The sequence below is a fragment of the Osmerus mordax genome, chromosome 5, assembly GCF_038355195.1.
Source record: "Osmerus mordax isolate fOsmMor3 chromosome 5, fOsmMor3.pri, whole genome shotgun sequence".
In the NCBI taxonomy this organism is placed as follows: Eukaryota; Metazoa; Chordata; class Actinopteri; order Osmeriformes; family Osmeridae; genus Osmerus; species Osmerus mordax.
The window spans coordinates 18,058,746-18,076,542 of record NC_090054.1 but is presented as its reverse complement, the minus strand read 5'-3'; the positions used below and the strand labels follow the sequence as shown (position 1 = coordinate 18,076,542).

General features: G+C 46.4%; 1 protein-coding gene across 1 annotated transcript; it reads left to right on the top strand.

The window, feature by feature from the left end:
* The first annotated feature begins 237 nt into the window (after positions 1-237).
* acoxl (acyl-CoA oxidase-like) lies at positions 238-17,795 on the top strand. Its single transcript, XM_067236353.1, has 19 exons — positions 238-417; positions 534-630; positions 705-791; positions 941-1,027; positions 1,140-1,238; positions 1,486-1,600; positions 2,092-2,178; positions 2,275-2,347; positions 2,603-2,735; positions 4,024-4,058; positions 4,946-5,062; positions 5,808-5,961; positions 6,590-6,679; positions 7,451-7,560; positions 8,159-8,270; positions 8,507-8,594; positions 11,555-11,625; positions 13,444-13,545; positions 16,098-17,795. Exons 1-19 carry the CDS (start codon positions 263-265, stop codon positions 16,305-16,307), a joined length of 2,022 nt encoding a protein of 673 aa, XP_067092454.1. The 5' UTR covers positions 238-262; the 3' UTR covers positions 16,308-17,795.
* Positions 17,796-17,797: the final 2 nt, after the last annotated feature.

The window sequence follows — 17,797 nt, the reverse complement described above, 5'->3', positions numbered from 1 at the left end:
AAAGCCGCACACACTAGTATATATGTAATATAGCCGCTATATAGCGGCTATATTACAAAGTAGATATGATTGTGTTCTATTCTTTTACCTACGCGCTTCAATTTGACAGATTAAAGGGAACTGAATGTACCGTGCGAATTCTTTCCGCACAATGTGTCCAACACAGATGCACAACATCAATGAGTGACATCATCCAGACATACGGAAGTTGAATGGGTAGAGTACATTTGTTCTGATATCAAGCAGCAATCCATTGAGCAAAATGGATATTTCACCGCAAACTGGAATGTATGAAACTCCGATTCCCATCAAAACCCCTCCAAGCAGCCTTGCAAGATATCTTGATGGGGAATTTTGGGAAACCAAAGATTCCATAAGGAATGCAATATCTCAATGCGAACTGTTTAAAACGAGCAGGTTTGTTTTCGCTGGATGCAACCTAATGTCAATGTTGTAGTCCACTATACAACTTCTAGCATCAAGATGCATATCTTAGGGTAGAATATATTTACTCACTTATATTCATTCCACAGTTATGATCTAAATTTGGATCAGAACCGAGAACTCACCGTTGATAGACTGCAATTCATTTTACAGCTGCCAGCTGTGCAACGCCAACTCAAAGATCAGGTACGATTATCAAATTAAATATCTAATACGATGTAGGTAACGTTGTGTAACACGTGCATTCTCCGCATTTCTAGGTAAAGGACAAACAGAAAGAATTTTTAGCTAAGAGCTTGGTTATAACCGAACTGGTCTGCTCTGCAGATATGTCCACAGGAGTTAAGGTAAAACTTGTGTAACACAATATTCTACGTGGCTTACCACCCTACATCATTTTTTATTGCAGGGCACACATGCTGTATATTATTCAGAATTATATTGCATTTGAGCTTAAGAACAAGTCCGAAGATAGATTCTCAATTGTTGTCCATAGTTAGGGGTGGTATGTGGACTGTTTGGAGGTGCTGTCACCAACCTGGGTTGTCTTGAGCAGAAGACCAAGTGGTACCTCCCTGTTACGGTGCGTATAGATACCCCTCCCAGTCTCTCTAAGTGGTTCTTTCTCTGCTCCTAGTGATACAAAAGTCAGTGTACCCAACTATGTTCTTTGGTGGTGTGTGTATGTTTTGCAGGAACTGGAGTTCACAGGGATGTTTGCCATGACAGAGAGAGGACATGGGAGTAATGTGAGAGGAATCCTGACGGAGGCTCGCTATGACCCTTCTACACAGGTCAGCCCAGTCATTTGGATAAATAGCTGTAAAATACATTATGGAAAACCATATTTACATACACTCACAGTTGTATCTACAGTATTTTCCATTTGCCATCTATCATCATCATCATCATCATGTCACATCAAACAACTTAGCTTCCCTTTCTCTCTCTCTCTCTCTCTCTCTCTCTCTCTCTCTCTCTCTCTCTCTCTCTCTCTCTCTCTCTCTCTCTCTCTTTCTCTCTCTTTCTCTCTCTCTCCAGGAGTTTATCATCCACACCCCCTGTGAAGATGCCCAGAAGATGTACATAGGGAACTCAATGAAGGGACACTACGCTTCTGTCTTCGCCCAGCTCATCATCCACGGAGAAGTCCAAGGTGGGCTTCCACCCTGTCTGTTGCTTCTATTCCTTTCTGTCTTTTGTTTCTGTGATATGTCCCATTTCTGTGGTGGTGGTGGTCAGCAGAGAGAGAGAGAGACCTGAGCTGTGGTGGTCAGCAGAGAGAGAGAGAGACCTGAGCTGTGGTGGTCAGCAGAGAGAGAGAGACCTGAGCTGTGGTGGTCAGCAGAGAGAGAGAGAGACCTGAGCTGTGGTGGTCAGCAGAGAGAGAGAGACCTGAGCTGTGGTGGTCAGCAGAGAGAGAGAGACCTGAGCTGTGGTGGTCAGCAGAGAGTGTGAGAGAGAGAGAGACCTGAGCTGTGGTGGTCAGCAGAGAGAGAGAGAGAGACCTGAGCTGTGGTGGTCAGCAGAGAGAGAGAGAGAGAGAGAGAGAGAGAGAGAGAGAGAGAGAGAGAGAGAGAGAGAGAGAGAGAGAGAGAGAGAGAGAGAGAGAGAGACCTGAGCTGTGCATCTCTCCCGTCTGTGCAGGTCCTCACTGTTTCATCGTGCCGATCCGAGACAAGCACAATGTTATGTACACGGGAGTAACCGCCATCGACATGAAGCACAAAGAAGGTAGGCAGCATGGCCAGCTCTCCATGATGATGAACACCGCAATCTGAGTGTTTTGTATTTATTTTTCGCATTGTTCTCTGTGTACTTCTTTCTCAGGGCTGCATGGGGTTGACAACGGGATCCTGATCTTTGACAATGTGAGGATTCCCAGAGAGAATCTGCTCAGCAAGTAAGTCAACTGGCTTGCTGACACTGATCTGTTTCAAGAAACATACAAACAAATATGCAAAATTAGTTTAACGTCTGTAACTGGAATCCTGACAAAAGTATAAAGATATGATTTATTAGACAGTGATAGTTACATATGACAGGAAAGGCAATGGAGAGAGGGGAAGACATGCAGCTTAGGGCCCAGGACAGATTTGAACACTGCGGTAAGGCCCAAGGGCCACCAACCTTTGCATATATGCGTGTGTGTGTCTAGGTTTGGCAGTGTGTCAGCAGACGGCCAGTACTCCTCTCCCATTCAGAACAAGAGTCGGCGTTTTAACGCCATGTTGGCTGCCCTGACCCCTACCAGGCTGGGGCTCACGGTCCAGGCCATGACTGCCATGAAGGTGAGACCAAACTGCAAGAAAACAGCAGAAGTACTTATGTCTGTGCGGATGTGATAAGAGTTTGAGTAAGACTATTTGTCTCCGACCCGTGCGGTCTGTGACAAATGAAACCACGTTCTGTAAGTCTCAAGGGACAGGAGAGGAGGGCGAAAGGAAAGGAGGTTTCATCAAGATGCAAGAAAGGGAGGAGGCCCGCGAGAGAAGCACAGACATGTTAGACAACAAGCCAAACAGGTTCGCAACTGCAGGTTCTGAGCAAATATTCTTAAGGTTTTATATATACCATAAGTACAGCATCTGATGAACCGTGTTATGATCATAGTATACAGTTATTTATCTTTAACCTTAGGCAATGCATCAAATAAGAAGACGTTTATTTTTAGAGGTATATTGCAGGGTCAATCTGGTCATTCTTCAAAAGATTTTAATGTTTTTCTATTTCTAGGTAGCAGCTAGGGGGCAGTCCTGTCTCATTCTCTATATCCCCCATCATCAACAATACATAGTTATACTGCACATTAATCACTGCACTGGGATCTCCTAGGTACAGTGTACCAGTGTAGGATTGACTAGGTTTGTCCATTCAGTATTGGAAACTCACTGCTGACAGTCAGGGCTATGGTATGTTAGTTTGCCAGTCTAAGGGGGGGTCAGATGCTTGAGCGGTTAGGGAATCGGGCTAGTAATCAGAAGGTTGCCGGTTCGCTGAAAATTACTTTGTGTCCTTTGGCAAGGCACTTCACCCTACTTGCCTCGGGGAATGTCCCTGTACTTACTGTAAGTCGCTCTGGATAAAAGCATCTTCTAAATGACAAAAAAAAATGTAATTGTGTAGTAAGTGACTGACCTGGATCCAAGCAGGACTTAGTCATTGAGTAGTCTGCTGTCCGACTGAAGAAACAAAAAAAGAGTGTCATAATCTTCGGGGATGAATGTAGTTGAGTCATGATGAGCTGTCACCAAGGAAAGACCCATGAAAACATGACTGGATTGAGGATATGGTTAATGTTTGCTGTACATGCACCTGGTTTGGTTTATCTGTGTTGCCTCTCAGTTCAAGCGTGTTATCTTGTTATACCCTGCACACAGTGGTGCAACATAGCCTTTGGACGAGGGTAAAGATCCAGTAGCACTAGTTCTACCATCTGTAGCGGAGCCAAGGGAAATCAGGGAAGGGCAACCTTACAGCAGTTGATGTCCCCTGTTGACTTAATCGCTGTGAACCCTCCCTCTGTTTTTCTTTGTACCCACATACCCTCTCTGCCCACTCCCTTCCTTCCTTCCACAGCTGGGTCTCGTCATAGCAGTCCGATACAGCCACAGGTACATTGCAGCCTCACCTCTTCCACACAAAGACATGTACTCCACAATGTGCCTCCATGTCCATGCGCTGGTATCTACATAGATCACATAATCTTTTAAGGATCCCCGTCCTACAGTGTTCGGGCGACATCCCTTAGAAATCTTTATGAGGGTTTCTAGAGAGATTCGGTCTTTCCACCCAGACGTGACATGTGTTGTTTGACTTGACAACACCCCCCCCCCTCCCTCCATTTCTCCCTCTCCCCCACACTCGCTCAGAGGGAGTTTCTTGTTGTTCGACCGCATCTGCTCTGTTCCTGTGTACATCCTTTCGTGTGTGTTTGTGTGTTCCGCTGAAGTTTCCATTGCGGGGGCGAGAGCGTAGGAGGGGGGAGAGCCAGAGGGGGAGGAAGGATGGGTTCTCTCTGTGGTTGGCATCCCCGAGCAGAATCACCCCAGAGAGAGATGCAAAGATGGAGGGAGAGATCATACCTTCTGCTCAGTGGCCTGATTCCTGTCCTCTGTAAAGAATGAGCCCTGTCTACAGGGGTCATTCTGTACATCACACTTGAGCAAACTTTCACTGAGTAGTGGGCAATATTTTCCAACCCATCTACCCCTGACACACACACATCTACCCCTGACACACACACACACACACACTGATACACACACACACACCAGGCACCTGTGTTTCTGGTTAGATCCACTCACAGATAGCGTTTGTAGTGCTTCCACAGCAGCAGGTGCACTGCGCACATGTTTGTGACCACATCAGCGCAGAGATGCTGAAGTACAATACACACCCGAACATACTGTACACACACACACACACGTGTTCCCGCTCTCGTGCTTACACAAACACATGTCTTCTCTTCTACCATGTTTGCTCTTTTATACCCCCGCAGTCGTCGTCAGTTTGGGCCTAAGGACAAGGACGAGGTGAAGATCATTGAACATCAGACCCAGTACGTTCGTCTGATGCCTCACCTGGCAGCTGCTCTGGCACTCACCTTCACCACCAGGTAACTCAGCCTGTACAGGGGAATTCAGCCTCTACAGGGGAATACAGCCTCCACAGGGGAATACAGCCTCTACAGGGTAATACAGCCTCTACAGGGTAATACAGCCTCTACAGGGTAATACAGCCTCTACAGGGGAATACAGCCTCCACAGGGGAATACAGCCCACAGGGGAATACAGCCTCCACAGGGTAACTCAGCCTCTACAGGGGAATACAGCCTCTACAGGGTAACACAGCCTCTACTGGGGAATACAGCCTCCACGGGGTAACACAGCTTCTACAGCCTCCACAGGGCGACACAGTCTCTACAGGGTAACACAGTCTCCACCAGGTATTACAGCCTCTACAGGGTAATACAGCCACTACAGCCTCCACATGGTAACACAGTCTCTACAGGGTAACACAGTCTCCACATGGTAACACAGTCTCTACAGGGTAACACAGTCTCCACATGGTAACACAGTCTCTACAGGGTAACACAGTCTCCACATGGTAACACAGTCTCTACAGGGTAACACAGTCTCTACATGGTAACACAGTCTCTACAGGGTAACACTTGGTCTCGACGTGGTAACACATACAGCTGTAGCAGGGGACATCTTTTCTGCACAAGAAAAGCAAACCCTGTAACAGCCCCCTGTGTCTCATCACCAGGGTGGGCCATGTCACGCGTCTTGCTCTCCACTAGAGGGTGGTGTCTCCTTAATGCACCTGTTCAAGAGAATGTGCGCGTGTGTCTTTCTCAGGTATGCCGCGAGGATGATGGACCAGGCGCTGTGTGAGGGAGAGGATCTGGAGAGCAGACGCTCCCTTCAGGCCCTGGTAGCTGGACTCAAGGCCTACAGCACCTGGGGGAACCTGGCCTGCCTGCAGGAGTGCCGCGAGTGTACCGGGGGCATGGTGTGTGTGTGTGTGTGTGTGTGTGTGTGTATTTGTGAGTGATAGGGAGATGAGTTTATATACGGTACCGAGTTTATATACGGTGTGCCGAAAACCCATCCCTCCAGAACATAGTTATTTGTAAATAGCTAAATATGTGTATTCAGGTGCGGGTGATGCAAGCCTATGTCTGGAAACTACAGCACAGTACCTCTGTACTTGTATGTGTGTGTGTGTGTGTGTCAGAGCTTTCAGTCTGCACGTGTTGCTGTTAGTAAGCCCTGACATTTGCCTGTTGGTCTCTTTGCTGAAAGAAAGCAAGTGTACTAGTGGAGGCTCGCGTCACAGACTTTGTACAAGTGTAACAAGATAGATGTTTTAAGGAAATGTGGAGTTACCTGGTGGCTCACTGGCTCACTGGGTAGAGCACCTACCACTGAGGCTAAGGCCATAAGGCAGGGGCTGGGGTTTGATTCGGGCCTGGGCCATTTCCTGCATGTCTTCTCTTTCTCACCCTGATTTCTAGTCTCTTTTCAACAAGCTCTGGATATGTTTTTTTTAAGGAAATGTTAACGTAGAGACAACTTAGAGACCATGGACTGCAGGCCGTATCGTTGTGTCCTAAGGCTGTGTGTTCTCCTCCGTGCAGGGCTTCATGATGGAGAACCGGATCCCGGGTCTGAAATGTGACTCGGACGTGTTTGTCACTTTCGAAGGGGACAACGTTGTCATGCTGCAGGTGCGCCAGCCAGTCCACAGTAGACCCTTATCCTACAACATGAACTGCACTGTGTTGGGCTTTTTAAAGCAGGATATCTGTGACTCATCTTGACATGGCTGTCTTTGTTTGTCATTCAACTTTTAAAAGCCACTTTGGTCAAACCGTGACCCATAGGGAACAGACAGTGGCTCGGGGCCAAACCAGACTCTCAGACTTGGCTCTTCTGCATCGAAACGGATCGAAATGACCCGCAAAATGTTTGGAAAGATTAAGATCAGAATGCAATTCTATAGTGAAAGAGCGTCTTTAGTTTGAGAAGGGGCTTGTGTATGCACAGAAGGAACCGTCTCCATTAGATTACGCGCAACTTGTTTTTCTCTCAGAGCTGGAGATGGAGTAACACCCCCTAATTGGGATGTACTGTAGTGGGAAAATTCCCCTCTTTTGGATGTGCTGTTGTGTGCCAACCATACAATATGTCAGGATCTTCAAATTCAGTTTGACATCTAATCTGAAGTGAACCCTGACACGTCTGAGGCGTACCTATATGGGAGTCAGGTGGCTGAGCGGTGAGGGAGTCGGGCTAGTAATCAGAAGGTTGCCAGTTCGATTCCCGGCTGTGCCAAATGACGTTGTGTCCTTGGGCAAGGCACTTCACCCTACTTGCCTCGGGGGGAATGTCCCTGTACTTACTGTAAGTCTCTCTGGATAAGAGCGTCTGCTAAATGACTAAATGTAAATGTACCTGTTACCTATGACCTCAGGCCTGTGCCGTGTGTGTGTGCGCAGGTGGTTGTGCGGGAGCTGATGTCCCAGTACACCAGACAGATGTCGGGCAACATGCTGGGCAGGCTCATCAGTACCTGGTCCGGCTCAGTCTCCGACAGCCTCAGAACCAGGTAACCAGCCAAGCACCTGGTTAGGTGGATCAAGCGATGGTAAAATGCCAATCTCATTCTAGACCCCCCTCCAAAGACCCTCCACCCACACCTAGTTAGCAGCACTATTGAAGCAGATTCACTACGTTTTAAAGTATATCTTGTGAAGCCCCCCCGGATCCAGAGAATGCCCCTCCCAGTATCCAGGCTGTGCGTGTCTTTCACTAACTGATTACCTTGACATGTCGCTCTGCTTCCCAGATGTCCATAAATAAACCGTCTGCACACAAATCCCTCTCATTGTCTGTCCCATGAACCCAAAGACGCCCAATCACGCCTCATGTCTCGCACACCAGAGCATTCATTATATTCCGAGATTCTATATTTAGATTATATTTAGATATTGTCTGCCGTTTTTTTTCCATTAATCACATGTAGCATGGACATCAAGTCATCTGAGTGGTCCCAGTCTCCCTGAATAGACCAGTGTGACATTACACCTTTAGGCTTTCACATGATTTCTCTATATGTGCTGTATGTGTATAGCTTGTCTGAGCATGCGAGTGCCAGCCCTGTCTGTGTGTATTGTGTGATGGTTGTTCACCCTGCCTCTCTTCAGCATCCTGGCGTTCAGTGTGGACAAGGTGAGCGACCTGAGCTTCCTGCTCAAGGCTCTGGAGTACAGGCAGAGGGTCCTGCAGCGCAGCCTGGCCGCCAGACTCTACACCAAGGTCAGGCCGAGTGTATACAAGTCCACAGGTTGGAAAGGTGTCCAACCTCTCAAAGTCTTTATATAGTCCAATAAGTCTTTATAGATTCTAATAAGATAGTAATGAGGTTTAATTATGTCTAATAACGTTTTTATGGATTCTGATAAGGCCTTTTATTCGTTTTTTTATTACGTTTTTAGTAGGTGTTTATGGAGTCTTTTGTTTATAAAGCTCTCCCTCGCCGTTGTTCCATTCAGGTGGAAAGAAACAAAGAGCCCTTTTTCGACGCTTGGAACTCCTGCCTGCACCATGTGACCTGCCTGGCTATGGCTCATATACACAGAGGTGGGTGGATCTAAATATTGATGGCCCCTCCCCCTCATCCTGACCCTTAATGTAGGAGCTGCAAAGGTTGACTTACGTCAGATGAAAAACTGCTGAGTTAAAATCTTGAGCACCCCTTGTTTGGTCATGGTTTGACACAATGCTTCATGTCCACCTCAACATTAGGACATATCGAGATCATTCGTGTCTGCGGATTTGTTGAGATGTAACCCTCACCTTGAGCAATCAGCTTGTTAGAATCCTGATGCCTGACCTTAGGAAGAACACCTAACTCAGTTATGCTGCATGGTTCCCTATGTGCAGCCCTCTGTGCAGCAGGTACATGGTTCCCTGTGTGCAGCAGCTACATGTTTCCCTCTGTGCAGCAGGTACATGTTTCCCTGTGTGCAGCAGGTGCATGTTTCCCTGTGTGCAGCAGCTACATGTTTCCCTCTGTGCAGCAGGTACATGTTTCCCTCTGTGCAGCAGGTACATGTTTCCCTCTGTGCAGCAGGTACATGTTTCCCTGTGTGCAGCAGGTACATGGTTCCCTGTGTGCAGCAGCTACATGTTTCCCTCTGTGCAGCAGCTACATGTTTCCCTGTGTGCAGCAGGTACATGGTTCCCTGTGTGCAGCAGGTACATGTTTCCCTCTGTGCAGCAGGTACATGTTTCCCTCTGTGCAGCAGGTACATGTTTCCCTCTGTGCAGCAGCTACATGTTTCCCTCTGTGCAGCAGGTACATGGTTCCCTGTGTGCAGCAGCTACATGTTTCCCTGTGTGCAGCAGGTACATGGTTCCCTGTGTGCAGCAGGTACATGTTTCCCTGTGTGCAGCAGGTACATGGTTCCCTGTGTGCAGCAGGTACATGGTTCCCTGTGTGCAGCAGGTACATGTTTCCCTCTGTGCAGCAGGTACATGTTTCCCTGTGTGCAGCAGGTACATGGTTCCCTGTGTGCAGCAGGTACATGGTTCCCTGTGTGCAGCAGGTACATGTTTCCCTCTGTGCAGCAGGTACATGGTTCCCTGTGTGCAGCAGGTACATGTTTCCCTCTGTGCAGCAGGTACATGTTTCCCTGTGTGCAGCAGGTACATGGTTCCCTGTGTGCAGCAGGTACACGGTTCCCTGTGTGCAGCAGGTACATGTTTCCCTCTGTGCAGCAGGTACATGTTTCCCTCTGTGCAGCAGGTACATGTTTCCCTGTGTGCAGCAGGTACATGGTTCCCTGTGTGCAGCAGGTACACGGTTCCCTGTGTGCAGCAGGTACATGTTTCCCTGTGTGCAGCAGGTACACGGTTCCCTGTGTGCAGCAGGTACATGTTTCCCTCTGTGCAGCAGGTACATGTTTCCCTGTGTGCAGCAGGTACATGGTTCCCTGTGTGCAGCAGGTACACGGTTCCCTGTGTGCAGCAGGTACACGGTTCCCTGTGTGCAGCAGGTACATGGTTCCCTGTGTGCAGCAGGTACACGGTTCCCTGTGTGCAGCAGGTACATGGTTCCCTGTGTGCAGCAGGTACATGTTTCCCTGTGTGCAGCAGGTACATGGTTCCCTGTGTGCAGCAGGTACACGGTTCCCTGTGTGCAGCAGGTACATGTTTCCCTCTGTGCAGCAGGTACATGTTTCCCTCTGTGCAGCAGGTACATGTTTCCCTGTGTGCAGCAGGTACATGGTTCCCTGTGTGCAGCAGGTACACGGTTCCCTGTGTGCAGCAGGTACATGTTTCCCTGTGTGCAGCAGGTACATGGTTCCCTGTGTGCAGCAGGTACATGGTTCCCTCTGTGCAGCAGGTACATGTTTCCCTCTGTGCAGCAGGTACATGTTTCCCTCTGTGCAGCAGGTACATGTTTCCCTGTGTGCAGCAGGTACATGGTTCCCTGTGTGCAGCAGGTACACGGTTCCCTGTGTGCAGCAGGTACATGTTTCCCTCTGTGCAGCAGGTACATGTTTCCCTGTGTGCAGCAGGTACATGGTTCCCTGTGTGCAGCAGGTACACGGTTCCCTGTGTGCAGCAGGTACACGGTTCCCTGTGTGCAGCAGGTACATGGTTCCCTGTGTGCAGCAGGTACACGGTTCCCTGTGTGCAGCAGGTACATGGTTCCCTGTGTGCAGCAGGTACATGTTTCCCTGTGTGCAGCAGGTACATGGTTCCCTGTGTGCAGCAGGTACACGGTTCCCTGTGTGCAGCAGGTACACGGTTCCCTGTTTGCTGGCTGCAGTCTCCTAGTCACTGTGGCATGAGCTCTGCAAGCTCCCACCCACACTCTGCTGCACATGTGGCTTGACATTTGTACCTTTTCTTAACTTTTATCTAAGTTTAGAGCACTCATATATATATCAATTTAAACTTTTACATTTGGTGTGCATTGTTAATTCGCAAAAACGAACTGTGTTAGTGTTTTGCTTTTGGTGTTATATGATTTGTGTTAAGAGACCAGTGGGGCAATGTAAAGACGCTCCTCAAGAAGACCATAACCTTTCAATTTTCTCACTTGACTCCCACATATGCTAACACACACTCATAGACACACACACAGACATAGACTTTAACCAGCCCTAAAGTACCCTAGAACACCAGGGCCTGTGATGTTTGTCAGATAAGAGAGTGACTGGGCGCGGACTAACACTTTGAGGCTGCCACAGCGTGAAAAACTGTAGTTGAAATAGTCAAACCTCAAACCCATTGTGTGTAAATCCATTTTGACTTTTTGATTTTGTCCAGCAGTCATTTCTCTTTAAGGTGCTGATTGAAAGACTAGAACTGTCTTACACATTTTTGTAATCTGTTGAATAATTGTATTTAAATGTGTTTATTGAATGCGTAATGTTAAAAAATATATAGTTTTAATGACACTCTGTTTGGAGGTGGAGAGTGGGAGGTGGTTGCAGTATAGCTGTTAGTGTGGTGCCCTGTTACATTGACTGCTGATAACAACTTTGTTTTTCAGCTACTGTGTTTTTCTCTTTTTTTGATGTTCTTAGTAACCTTGGAGCAGTTTGCACTGGCCATTCAAGAGTGCCCAGTTGAGGAGGACCGCACCCTGTTAACGAAGGTGCGTGTGCGTGCGTGTGTGTCTGTGTGTGTGTGTGTGTATGTTAAAAACAAGTTTTCCACTCTTCTACTATCTCTCACCCCTGAATAGGAAACCATCACTGTCTCATTTTGAGTCATCAGCCAAGCTCCTATGGAAAGTTCTCAGAATCTGAGACAAAGTGAAGCATTGTGATCTTTTTAAGCTCGGGGGAGCCCGAGTGAACATTCTTTGAAGACACTTTTTAACAAGATATCGTCACCTCTTATTAGAGAGGCTAACTTAGTGGCGGGTTAAGAAATAGCATCAAAGAAGCCGTGGAGACCAAACACTGTGGTGAATATTACATCATTTTAATGGAGCTGCATCATCAATGTGAGCCATGTAATGGCTGTGCCATGTGTCCTATCCACCTGTGGCTGCCCATGTCTCTGCCTAGGTCCTCCTTCCTACTGACACCCCACCACCCACCAGCCCATATCTGCCCTGCCTGTCTGGGCCCCAGCCTGTTCTGTTGTGCAGACTCAGACAGCCAGCCTGTGTATGTGTCCCCAATCAGGGTATGCACCCCCTCTACCTCCCCTCATCTATCTGGAGAAAAGGCTGATGGGTAACAAATAACTCATTACCCTTCCATCGAGGGGGAAACACCTTCTGTTCATGGGACTGCGTTTCCCTTTCCTGTCATCTACTGTACCGCGTCTTAAAATAATCACTGTGCATGCGGCATGCGAGCAGTGCTCGGTTTCATGTTAGGTTTCAACGTTTTGTACGTGAGCCAGTCGTTACGGATTCGAAACGGGCGTTTTGTGACTGCTACCGTACAGTTAGTCCACGCGTGTGAAGAATTCCAGTCATCCTTCTGACATGACTGACGAATTTCGATGCTGGGGATCCATCCAATCCCATGTCAGATCCTCTCTCACATGGCGTGTGATAGGCAGAGCTGTAACCCAGGCCAAACCTATAAAAAGAGTCTCCTGCCAGGATGGTAGAATCTGATAAGAGTCTTAATAACCTGGTGTGGATCAGGGTCTATTCTTACCTCTAGCTCATCCCCACATTAGCCACTTTGCATAAGAGGAACAGAGAGGGAGTAGACTTCCGGGTTCTAGGCAGACAACCAGCAGAGTCAGCAGGATGGGTCAAAAGCCACCGCCATGTTTGACCAGAAAGAACATAACACTTGAGCACACACACACACTCTCACACGGATGAGCACTTGCGTAAACACAGCACCACACACTTTGCCAGTGCTGTAGGTGCATTTACTCTCACACAAACAAGCACAATCACAGTGCACACACACCTTGTCAGAAGTCATGTTGTTTGTCTCCCAGTGGAGACCTGCGAGGCCCCTCTCTCTATTTTCCACAACACTCTTTTCTTTGATCTCCTGTGACAGTTATTTGTCAGACACATTGATGTATACACACACATACACACGCACACGCACACTATCACCTCTGAAGAAACCATGTATTAGACCACCGGTCTATAATTTTCCATTTCCTTTGTGTTCTTTAGTCTACACACTCAGTTATGACCTGACAACAGCAACCATGTTGTTCAAACACATTTACCAGGTCCTGTTCCGATAGCAAGCCTTTTCACTTGGTGAACTGTTGTAATGTAAATCATGGAGAAGGATTCATGTAAATCATGTAGAACCACAGGTAAAACAAACTGCCACTGTTTTGTTACAAAACAACTATCCTACACTGTCTCTTCCTTACAATGAGGACCATAGGTTTCTGTTCTCTTCCACCTGATTTCTATGGCGATGTTTGATAGAGTTTGTGTTTCTGTGTGTGTTTGTGTATGTGTGTGTGTTACTAGTTCTGTCTGCTTCACGGGACAAGCCTGGTGTTCCAGGAGAGAGCCTGGTACCTGGAGCACCACTACCTAACCCCTGCCACCAGCCGACAGATACGCAGCCAGGTAGGACACACAAACACACACAAGTACGTGAATGCACAGTGAAATATTTAGAAATTCAATCTCCACTACATCGACGTGTAGTCTGTTACGTTCTGTTCTGAAATAGATTTCCTAAACGGCTGTTCCATGTTACTGTGAAGATTACATTATTTGACATGATTCATTATATTGATATTTTCTACCCCACAATTGACCACAAAAAAGACTTGTAAAACAGTCCTGGATTTCTAATGGACATCTGTATTGATCATGTAGCCATCACGGATTGAGTTATAATAAATCTTCAATAAATACTTGTTATTCTCGCCTTATGATGAACACTGTGCCAGTGTAATACCAAGTTGTACCAAAAGTGTTGGTCTTGTGATTTGCCTAGGGACAGTTGTGTTTACCAGACAAGGCTGAACATCAGTGTCCAACATTTCAGCTTTGCGGTCTTAAAAGAGCAGGAGAGGGTGGGGAAGAGAGGACAGGAGGAGGAGTGGGAGAGACAGAGTAGAGAGAGTTGGTTAAAAAACAGGAGCAGGATTTTGCTTATCGCCACACGCGTGGCCCGATCTCAGTAGTGTGATCAGGCCATGCAAATCACGTTTGGCCCATCAAGAGACAGAGAGGGAAAGAGACTAGCCTAGACTGAAACTGCAGGACAGTCTCACCTGATACCGTACTGTAATATATACATATGTCTCTATTACCACACGCAAATCGACTCCATTACTTGCAAGACTATTGTCATTGTAATAATTGAGTTGGTAAATTGTGGTTTTGTTATTTCTGTGAAAGTGGTGTGTGTAAGTAATCTTGTTCTCCATGAGGGGGCAGTGAGGGCAGGGGGCAGTGAGGGCAGGGGGCAGCTGTTGAGGGGATGGACAGGGAGACAGAGCTGTCATGTGGGGGAGTCAGGGTGGCTGAGCGGTGAGGGTGTCGGGCTAGTAATCTGAAGGTTGCCAGCTCGATTCCCGGCCGTGCAAAATGACGTTGTGTCCTTGGGCAAGGCACTTCACCCTACTTTCCTCGGGGAGAATGTCCCCGTACTTAATGTAAGTCGCTCTGGATAAGAGCGTCTGTTAAAGGACTAAATGTAAATGTGTGTGTGAACCTCCCAGCAGGGATCCTCGTTTCCAGAGTCACAGTGCAGCTGTGGACACAGGCTCTCGTTCCCCAGGTCAATATTGGCCCACTGGGGGAGGCATGGTCCACTGCATGGGAATCTGGACAATGGGCATTTGCCATCAATGGCCAGTTGTCAGTAACTGTCACATGGATATTGACGCATGCGTTCAGGAAGCAAGCTCACGCACACACACACACACACACACATACACACGAGTGAGTTGGTGAGATTTGTTCTGATTCTTATATTAGGGAAGAGAGTTTTTAGACACCGGGATATCTCGGTATATCGGGTTTCTGGTGTATTCTGGGCTTACAGCCTGCATTGGGTCAACAAAGTAACAACTGATGGAGGTGTCAGAGCTTCAATACAGCCCTTCCAAACCTTGCTGCTTCCACAGACTTGTAGTTCAGCCATTGTGAAAATGAATTCAGGAGTGATTGATGCAGAAGCCAAACTGTTAAAGTAGGTTGAATGGAGAATTAAGAACATTTTTATTTCTATTTGGAGGATAACCCCTTGAGATGCAGCATCTCGTTTTCGAGGGGGTCCTCTAATAATACAGTTCAGATATTAACATAACCTTCCACAAATGTACTCAGATTCTGTCTTTCCACCCACCAAGGTGTGAGCTCTTCCTCCACCATGGGATGTGCAAAATGTTAAAATATAAAACTTACAGAAAATGGCAGTATAATGGAGTTGTATTATTGACCCCTATCAATAACTAATATTTATAGCAGAGTAGTTATAGCGAGAGAGAAGAAAACGCCCTGTTCTGAAAGTTATTGAATTTGTCACAATCAGCTGCTGATATGGAAACTGTAGTTCTCCTCAGGGTCCAGCAGATGGCATCTTATTGGAGTCCCACCTGGACTATAAGCATATTTACACCGCATTTGTTTGTTAACATTCAGACTGTGGTCAGTAGGATTTGGCAGCATTACTCATTGTTTCCAGACCTTTGGTTTTAATGGGCATCTTAAAATCACAGGAGGGTTCAGAATGCCCTGTCTGTAAACTGTGACTGTGATATCATTAACCCTCCCCAGAGTGGTAGAGTGGGACTAGAGTTCCTGCAGGAGCTTGTTAGATTAAATTACAACACATAAAACTGACTCATCAATTGTATGGGGCTGAGGGTCAACTGAGAACGGGCATGTTTCTCAACATCAATCTGTCAGTGTGAGGGAGAAAGACCTCAAAATACAATTTATTTTTAAAAGGATAGAAAGGCTGGCTATACCATTAGAACACAGACTATTTAAAATATGGGAATTCCCAATAAGTCATGTTTTGTTCTAAGTACTTTGTATTTTACAATCCTTCCAGCAGCCAGATATTTCCCACGCTTGTCTTTATTGTTGCATATTGATTTGGTATAAGTGTTATTGATTAGCACCCTAATGTGCGCCTGCGCAATTGCTTCCTCCCCCAGCTGCTGGACCTATGCAGGCTGGTGAAGGACGAGGCCCTGAAGGTGGTGTCTGACTTCAACATCCCCTCCTCCTGCATCCAGGCTCCCATTGCCGGGGTGGCGAATCCCAGAGCCCCATGGGCCTTCTACTCTCAGCCCCCCGACCCCAGCACAGCCCACTCTGCTGGGCCACACTGCACATCCAAGCACAAGACTGTCTCCAAGTTGTGAAGGTCACCAAAGCACATTTGATTTATAGAACCTCCAAATTCAACCAGAACCCCACCTGCTAAAATCAATAACCCGAGTATAGAAATGAAGTTTAAATCTATTGGGTGTAATATTGTTGTTGACCCAGCTCTAGACCACTGGAGCTTTAACACTCACAACACTCAATGTTGATTCAGCCAGCCTCAAGTTATAGATGAGATATACTTATACTACCCAGGTGTAGTACAGTTTGTGTTCATTTCCAGATGCATTCAGCATGTCATTTGTGCCAATATATCTTACATTCAAAGTGTTTGCCTTTGAACATCTAGAATGTTGATAGACACCACCACAGTGGCTTAAAAAATATCTGTATACAGGCAGTGACACCGGGGATCTGACTCAATGTTTGTAATAGTCCTGGGGTTTTTCATGGGAGTTTCGCCTCATAAAATTGAGGGTTTTAGGTTGGTTTAGGTGTATGTCAGTGTAGTTCTACAGGATCTGTGAAATCCTCATTGACATTTGAATAGCCCTAGCAATACATTTCTGTGCTAACATGACCTATAAACAGGACCATTTACTGTATAGCCAGACTGAGACATTGTGTAGTGTGAGTAGCCACTCAAATGACCGAGATTTGCAGATTCCCTGGATTTCATACTTCTTGTGCAATAAGTGAGCTAAACGTGGGTTAAAAGATCCTGAATAAGTGCTGCCATAGAAACAAAAACTGGAAGCCTCATTGTCTGTGTGACTTCAGACACCTGGTTAGAAACAGACTGGGGGTGGATGGTAACAGCCGACAAACCAGACGCTTGACTAGCATGTGGGCTGAGACTTGCAGACTCTCACCGCTGTACTGTAGGTTGATACCTGAAGGATGATGTATTTGGCCTGCTTGATTCTTTAGTGGTCAGTATTTGCATGTTGACAGAAATGTGTTTCATCTGAACTACAACTAGAACCATATTCAGATATGGATCTCTGCTGTGTCCTTATCACACTGATGTGTGTGTAAGCTAAAACACATACACACACATACACAGATGCACAGACAAGCCTTATAAAAATATATATATTTTACAATAAGCTACCCCCTGCCAACAACTTTATCTGTTTGTTGAAAACCAAATAGATCTTGAACGATGTTTGATTAAGAAAGTTAATGACACTTTATATTTATAATATATTGTATAGGCATATTTTATCAATTATACTGCTCTTCGTTCAAAACATTATTTGTGCCAATATGGACATATCTGGGCTTAACTAGTTTTGATTCCAATAATGGAATATTGACTGACTCCTTTGATAAGAAAATGCCTCTACTTCTTTACTGTATTTCCTTTCTCTACTAACTTTAGCTTGTTTAGTCATTTCAAAAGTAATTTCAAAAATCTGTTTTTCAATCATGGCAAAATCAGAAGTCTTAGTTTTGTTTGCCATATTGCTAAACAACTGTAATTGTGTACTGTTCTTAATAAATTCTTTTTTGGTAGCCTGTGATT